Source organism: Equus quagga, chromosome 17 (assembly GCF_021613505.1).
Source record: "Equus quagga isolate Etosha38 chromosome 17, UCLA_HA_Equagga_1.0, whole genome shotgun sequence".
In the NCBI taxonomy this organism is placed as follows: domain Eukaryota; kingdom Metazoa; phylum Chordata; class Mammalia; order Perissodactyla; family Equidae; genus Equus; species Equus quagga.
Window position 1 is genome coordinate 19426821 of NC_060283.1, and position 8715 is coordinate 19435535.

Genomic DNA, 8715 nt, shown 5'->3' on the forward strand with positions numbered 1-8715 from the left:
CTGTCAGCTCCCATAAAGATTATTGCAATCACTTCCTAACTATTCTCCCTGCTGACACTCTTGTTCACACTAATATATATTGTGTTCTTATTTCATACCACATTTCAGATATTTTATTCATTGCTAACAATGGAGGCAAACACAATATATATGATTAGTGATATGGAAAAATTAAATGATGTAAGTGTAAATTATCAAGTCCCTCAATGTCCAACAATGTTCTATGTAGAGGGCTCCACACTTGAAAATGCCCTGGAATCAAGTAGTTTATGAGAGGAGATAAAGTCAAATTATGTAATAAAAATTAAAACATAAAATATTTGTGAAAATAGAAGTTGTATTGGAGAGATATGAGTTATATTGGAGCGTTACATTAGAAAATTTAATTTTGCCTACAGGAATAATGGGTCACTTTTCATAGGGTGGGATATACCAGCTCAATCTAAAAGATTAACAGGAGCTTGGCAATCAGACATGAGGTCAATGTGTAGGTTACAAACTTTTCTGTGCCTCTTGAAGAGTATAAGACATAAACTTACATAGTTAGATATTTATTGAATACTTCAATAAATACAGAAAAGCTGAATGAAAAAACTAATTATTTTACATAACTTACCAAAGATTTATAGCAACAATAAAAATTCACTCTGTCCTCTCTCTCCTATGAGTTTTAAGCCCTCACAGTGTCAGTTTCCCATCCTCACCTTCTCAACATTGAAAACTCTGAGACTCGGTACTATATCCTCTTGTTCAAGTTTATTTTTTTCTTATATAAGTACCTGTAACTGAAAAGAAATTCTATCCATGAAATGAACAGAGGGCCTTAACACACAAAAATTCTAGATAATACACAAAATCTAGATAAGTTCCAAGTTACATTCTTTGAAGTTCAGAAATGGTGTTTTAATAGTTTCAAATTTAGTAACCCTAGATTTCATATGTAGATATAGACCAATTTCAAGACTGTGATTATCTTACACAGCCTTTCCCAGTAGAAGAATTGCTCTACTCTCCAAAGACTAAGAAGATGGGGAGATAGGTAGGGAGGAGTGGCCAGTAGGCTCATGCTCCTCAGACCATATTCCATAGAGAGAGAAACTTCAGTGTAGCACTAATCCAACTAGACACAGCCTTGGTTACCTTCTAAGTTACCACTTGATAAACAGATTATTGCATTTAAAAATGCAACACGTCAGAGAGAGAAGATGCCCCAACAATTAATAAGGGGCTATCTTCTACTAAGGTGCACTGATGGATTTAAGTGAAGCATTAGCTTCAATGAAAACTGAGAATGGCTGTATTTGTTACTTGAATGATTCAAACCAGAAATTTATATAAGGCCATATTCTTTATAAAAGAGCAACACACAATGATTTCTCCATAATAAAAAAAAAAGGTAAGCAGTAATTATTTTACCCTGCTTATTTTTATTGTATTGTATTTATTTTAAACACAAGAAATGAAAGTGTCAGGGCCGGCCCTGTAGCTGAGTGGTTAACTTCACGTGTTCCACTTCTGTGGCCCAGGCTTTCTCCAGTTAGGGTCCTGGGTGTGGACATGGCACCACTCACCAAGCCATGCTGAGGCGGCATCCCACATAGCACAACCAGAAGGACCTACAACTAGAATATAGAACTATGAACTGGGGGACTTTGAGGAGAAGAAGAAGAAGAAAAGAAAGAAGATTGGCAACAGATGTTAGCTCAGGTGCCAATCTTCAAAAAACAAATAATAAATTGAAAGTATTGAAGAAAACACTTCCTCCCATTCAAATTCATTTATGAGATAAATCTTATGGACTTGAAATATACACACTGTAACTATAAGCAGTTTTTAATTTTTATAACTGTAAATCAGATATAAGATGCACGTAAAGTTCTTATTTCTTAGTTTTATTGATATTATTCAGAATATTAAAGTCAAAATAATATTTCCTATTGAATGTTCTATGAAGCACATTGAGTTTTTATTAAGAATATGGATTCTGGCATTAAACTGCTGATTTTGAGGCCAGCAAGGTCACAAACTATCTTCTTGATATTGGACAAATTTCTTAATCTCTCTATGCCTCTGACTTTCTATGCAAAATATGAATAATCACAATGCTTACTTCATTCAGAATGCAATAAATGAGATAATTAAATGAAATAATACAGATAAAATCATTAACAGTGTGGTTATCATGTAATACATGTTTAAAAATGATCAATAATAACAAAATAGTTTCAAATAATCAGACCTCTCTACTCTCCATAGCTAGGCTAGTGCTGCTAACAGAAAAAATGGAAGAGAAAAAACTTAACCTCTCATTTTAGAACTACCAAAGTACCATAATTGTTAATAGAGAGAGTAGATCAAGCTCAGAAAAGAGAATAATCAAACAAAATTCTCTCTGAGGGTGCTTTTATGTCTTAAATAGGATTTGAGTTAGACTTTTAAATTTAATTTTGCTCATATTTCTATAATAAAGTCTACTTCTCTTACATACTTAAAATACAGTTGACTGGCACAGATAACAGAAAAATACTAAAAATAAAAGCCCAATAAGTCAGAGTGGTATTTCCCTGGATACAGTTGCTGGTTTGTATCCATCCAACACAGAATAGTGCACTAATTTTAAGCTCAGTATTTCTGTCAAAACATTACACTGTACATTTTCTTTTCTCCTAGATTGAGAAAAGGATATTCCTGTCCAGGATAAAAGATGAGCAAAGTTCAAAAAGGAAGAAAATGGATATCTTAAAATAATAAGGATAAACACAATAAATATGGTAATGATCATAATGACAATGCTTAATGCAACTACAACTGCCTATTTCAAGTCAAGCTGATAACATAGCTTATGCTACTCCTCAAAGCAACTCCCTGAGTTACATACTATTATTACTGTGTGTATTTTCAAACAAGGAAAACTAAGCTCTGATAATTTAAATAAGGACGTATTATCAGAATATATCTAATTTCCATTTTAAATCACTCAGTATAAATTCTTTGGTCAGTGAGTACTTAAATCTAGTTAAATCAACCATGATTGCTAAGATTCACAGGAAATCATTCATGTAATTACCCATTTAGAAACATTTTTAAACCACTGAGTCATGTTAAGCACCACATCACCTATTGGAATACAAAACTGAAGGAGGACATGAAAGCATTTTTTTCCCCCTGGAATATGTTTTATTGTCTTTTCAAAAATAGAATGATTCAGTGATATCCTAAGATCTGTCAAAGTCTCAGAGTAGACGTCCTTTCCTTAAAGTATTGTTTGGTGCTCCCATAACACCTTGTAATTCTTTCTCCTTCGACTCTGCATCTTGCAGGGTAGCACCTGACTTACCTGTCTGATTTCATCACTAGTCCATGAACTCTGTAAAGACGGAAGCTGAGCTCATATTATTTACCAATATTATCCTTCATATTTAACACACTTTGTATTTAACATACACTTAGTATTTATCCATAATAAACTTCAATATATACTACAAAATATATATTGATTGACTGCCTGATATATTCATCAAACATATCTGAGTCACTGAAAATTCAATTTTATTTCTGCTTGAGTTGTTTTTCATAAGGTATAACTTATGACGAAAAAGATATAGGGAGGGCGATGTAGAATCTTGAAAGTTTTGAAAAGATATAAAATGAGGAAATTATCAAAATGTGAAAAGAGGAGAAAAAAAGAGAGAAAGATCAGAAAAATCAAGTTAGAGATAAAAAGAGAAGATTTTTGGGGGTGCACTCAGTCTCCGTTTACAGAGATTCTCATATTATTTGGATCTGAATTGCCCTAGGTTCTCGGCCCCTCTTCTTGATATTTCTGAGCCATGAGCAGAGAAGAGCCAGGACAGAGCATTTATCTTTAGGGTATGCTGTGGAAAATTAAAGTTGGAATAGAAGGTTCATTGAACTAAGATGGGAGGCATTTAGAATTAGTGACATGTGAGAACCCGAAAGTGGAAATTGTTGTTTCAGTCCTTTGAGATTTGTGAGAGGGAAAGGGAACCGGGGATCTTAAAAAAAGAAAGAGAAATTGTATTTTGTAAGAAGCAAAGATGAATTTGGAGTCTAGGAAATGGAGAAGAAACTTCAAATCTCATGACAATGTGGATTTTGGAGTATGTGACTAACCGTGAAAAAGATCTTAGTTTAGGATTAAGGAAGGCAAAAGTCAAAAAAAGTGATATCTAGGATCCAGTCCAGTGGAGGAGAGACAACTTATTTTGTCTAAAAATGCTTAATTCTCTTTTTTTTGAGAAAGATTAGCCCCGAGCTAACTACTGCCAATCCTCCTCTTTTTGCTGAGGAAGACTAGCCCTGAGCTAACATTTGTGCCCATCTACCTCTACTTTATATGTGGGACGCCCACCACAGCATGGGTTTTACCAAGCGGGGCTATGTCTGCACCCAGGATCTGGGCCTGTGAACCCCAGGCCACCGAGAAGTGGAATGTGTGCACTTAACCGCTGTGCCACCAGGCCGGCCCCTAAAAATGCCTAATTTTTGAAGAAGCAGATTAGACTAAGACTATACCACATTTAGCATTGTGCTTTCTGATAGTTATTCAGACATAGGTATATAGAAAACGTAATAAATCTATTTTATGTTTATGATACATACTTAGTACTTACATATAAAAAACTACAATATATACCACAAAATATATATCAATTGATATGTTCATAATACGTATATTCTTTATTCACAATATATTCTATATTTGTGATATATGATATATTAAATGCATTCAGAAACTCATATTTAGAGGTAGTAAAAAGGTATACAAAGGCAGATTTTACATTTTGTCTGGTGTCAGGTATATGAACTCTCTGATCAATTTCTTTTGCACCATTTATTTTCCTTTTTCATTCTTTAATTACCCTGTAAAGGCCCTAAACATACCTAATTACTACTAAAGGCCTAGAATGTGGAATATAAGTAGAGTTAAGATTATTTGGTGCCCGTGATTGTGTTGAGGGCATATTACAACAAAATCTTACTTACTTTATTTCACATTCTAAACCTCAGGTGGACATGTAACTTGCTATAAAGCATTATTTCTAATACAAATTTGTTTGATATATTAAGTGGAATATTTTTCTATGATGGAAGCAAGGTGGTATTCCTTATTTTCCTCATCGGTGTCTAAGCCTCTTTTCCAGATAGTGGTGGCCCAGGCTGGCCTGAACTGGGCCTGGCAGTGGAATCTTACTGACCACCTTGGCCTTTGGTTATCAGAGATGCAGTTCACAGGAGAAACATCAAATCATCCATGAAAGAATCACACGGATTGTAAATTGAAAGATGTTAGGCAGAAAAAATACAAATAAGAAGCAACAGAGATCAGATTGATCAGAAAGGACAACATTTCTCATTAGAGAATGCCACGTGCTCCCTACAGCAGTTCTTACCCTGAGAATAGACTACCTGACATGTTTTGCTCTTATTTTATTGTTATTTATTTTTCTGTGTAATTCATTTATCCATATTGTTGATATAGGCAGGAAGAATAGAGTTTAAGATTATGTTCTGTTTTTACATTCTGGAATTCCAGGATATTGGATTTGAAACATCTTCCCCAAAATACAAAACAAACAAACAAAACAGTGGATATCTATTCTGTATCAGTGGATTTAAAATCATCTATTTAATTTGTCTCAGTTGGCCTTTGGGTTCAGCAGATTGAGGTGACTTCTAAACCCTGAAATCATTTTGTTCATAGATAGAATCCACAGGACAAACTCCCCCACAGAGGAACCTCACTATGTTGGTGGAATTCATCCTGTTTGGTTTTTCTGATGTTCCTGACCTCCAAGGATTTCTCTTTGGGGTGTTTTTGATAATGTATGTGATTATTCTGATGGGCAATGGCCTCATTATCATAATAACCAACGTTGATCCTTCCCTCCACACTCCCATGTATTTTTTCCTTAGGAACTTTTCTTCTTTGGAAATATGTTATGTGTCAGTCACTGTCCCCAGATTATTAATAGATCTTTGTAGACAAAAGAGAAATATTTCCTTTCTCACCTGTGCTGTACAAATGTATTTCTTTCTGGTCTTGGGAGCCACTGAGTGCTTTATTCTGATGGCAATGGCCTATGACAGGTATGTTGCCATTTGCAACCCATTACTCTACCCTCTCATCATGAACAATAGGCTGTGTAGCCAACTGGCAGCTGGCTGTTGGATCAGTGGAATTCCAGTCCACATAGGATTCACCTATCAGCTGTTCTCTCTCCCCTTCTGTGGATCTAACCTGTTGAATCACTTTTTCTGTGACATACCTCCAGTACTTGAGCTTGCCTGTGGGGACACTTTTATGACTCAGATATTGACTTACATGGTTGCTGTTCTAGTTGTCAATATTCCTTTTATGTTGATACTTGGATCTTACGTAAATATAATCTCAACCATCCTGAAGCTGCCATCAGCAACTGGGAGAGCCAAGGCCTTCTCCACTTGCTCTTCTCATCTCATGGTTGTGGCTTTATTCTTTGGATCAGGCATCATTACCTATATGAGACCAAAGTCCAGCCATTTAAAAGGAATGGATAAATTCCTTTCTCTTTTTTACACCATCGTGACCCCAATGCTAAACCCTATAATATATTGTCTGAGAAACAAAGACGTCATGGTGGCATTGAGAAAATTCTTACCAAAATGGATTGTGCTATGACTTAAAAACAAAACTTCATAAAATTTGTTTCTTATTTATCACAGTCTGCATACATTAATATTGATTCTTCTCAAATTTTATTAGGAATCTTAATTATTCTGATTGATCTTATACACTTATCACATGAAAGAAACTCTGCTGCTACTTTTAAATAAAATAATAATCCCAAACTCAATCCAAGATATTGAAATATCTCAAATAACACATTGGAGTCTTTAAGGTTGCTGTTACTTTTTAAGATTTTAGAATATTGGCTAAATTTTTTATTTCACGAAAAATGCTTCATCTTTATATCTCCAGTTCCAACATATTGTCTGAAAAATGATAGACATTTAGTTAACTTTGTTAGATTGAAAGGATGACTAATAGCAAAAGTTTAACTATTGATAGTTTACCTGCTCATGATCAATAATTGCATTATAATCAAGAAAGTTAACACAAAGAAAGGAAGGATTTGAAACCAACAATAGTGAGTAGAATTGATGTGTTAAGCAGAGTTAAAATTCTATCTGTTCTTATTGGTGATTCATCAGCTACTTCCCAAAAGCCAAATTCATATAAGAAAAAGCGGGCCACTTTATCTTGGTTACAGAATTCAGTCTTCCTGTAGAATTCTACCTAAATTGCCTTCACTTCTATTGCGTTAAATAGAATACTTGATTTTAATTTTCATATGGCGGTTTTAAATTCACAAAGATGGTACAAGTTGTGGGGGTTTGGGAGAAAAATAAAGGTATTTGAGAAGCCAAAACAGGGAATTTATATAAACCTACTAAAATGTTAGCTCTGGGCTGTGTGAGAGTAATTTTTCGTACCACCAATTCCCTTCTTGAGGTAGAAACCAGCAATTTCCCTCCCTTCTTTCTTTAAAGAAACAGTATAGTCTTAATAACAAAGGAATGCCTGTATAGGAAGACAGGAAAGGGTAAATTTGAACATTAAAGCAGCAAAATTTGATAAAACACATATTGTTCCTCTCTTCTCCTCACAGGTATTTCCTTCACATAATTGTGCATTCAGTAAACTTCTTGGTACCAACCTTTGCAGTGTCTTAGGTGCTGTCACCAGGCTTCCTACGGTGTTCCTTTCAAAGTACAGAACATTTTTACTCGCCGCCTACTTCTCCTTCACTCCTATCACATTTATCTCCAGTGTTCTTTAGAAGGTAGTGTGATGTTACATATAACACAAGTTCTGTACAATTATTTCCTGTCATAAAGCCCCAGCTTAAAGAGAAAAGGTGAAAAAAGTAAAAGAAACAATTTTCAAGATAATAATAGTATCCAATTTTAACAAAATATAGCTTTGTCCTTTCATCACAATAAAAGAGAGTACCAAACATATCACAAATAAATAGATATTGGAGATCTTAAATTTTGTGTGAAAGGGCTATCAAAAGACATATTGGGGAATTTTTTATATATAGTTGTTTGGCAGTGCTACTTCTGGAGCTGCCTCCTCCCTCAATAAGATCAGAGCTGTCTATCATGTTTGGAATATTGATACTTTGAAAGATCTGTGCAGTAGCAGAAGAAAACATGGGTATTGGTATATACAATGATTATATTCTAAATTATGTATTCAGTCAACATATTAACATCCAAATTTTATTTCCTTTTAAAATATTGAAAGTTAGTATTTTGTATTACATGTTACATATTAGAAATCCCGATTGAGGAAAATGAGAGGAACAAGAATAGTCATAAAAGGACTATGAAAAGTGGCAAAACCTTTGGCTGGTCCAGAGGATTGTCCTGGTCATATTACTGCAATGCAGAAGGATGAACTTCCTTGGCACAGGAATTTGGTTTCTTAGACGAGGAGAGCAGGCACGATACAGTTGAGTCCTATATGAAGACGATCGCTTGAGCTGCAAAATACTACATGGTTTTTAGAGACATGAAATGTTAACTTATTGGAAGTTTGACCTCTGCTGACTCCAGAGAACAAAGGGAGAAGCAGTAATAATTCGCTATATTTGAAACGAAGAAAGCTTTCCAAATTTTTCTGGCAGAATGTGTCAAGACAGGTCA

The 8715-nt window shown here is 34.6% G+C and overlaps 1 protein-coding gene across 1 annotated transcript; it reads left to right on the top strand.

The window, feature by feature from the left end:
* The first annotated feature begins 4058 nt into the window (after positions 1-4058).
* On the top strand, positions 4059-6682 carry LOC124228561 (olfactory receptor 10AG1-like). The gene is made up of 2 exons (XM_046643093.1): positions 4059-4121; positions 5726-6682. The coding sequence occupies exons 1-2, from the start codon at positions 4059-4061 to the stop codon at positions 6680-6682; spliced, it is 1020 nt and encodes a 339-aa protein (XP_046499049.1).
* The last annotated feature ends 2033 nt before the right edge of the window (positions 6683-8715 follow it).

What these genes read in the sequence shown, in the direction of transcription:
- LOC124228561 (XM_046643093.1), top strand. Translation starts at nt 4,059, where the DNA reads ATGAATTTGGAGTCTAGGAAATGGAGAAGAAACTTCAAATCTCATGAC. An exon ending in ATGACAATGTGGATTTTGGA is followed by an intron (nt 4,122 to 5,725) that starts GTATGTGACTAA and finishes TTTTGTTCATAG; the next exon opens with ATAGAATCCACAGGACAAAC.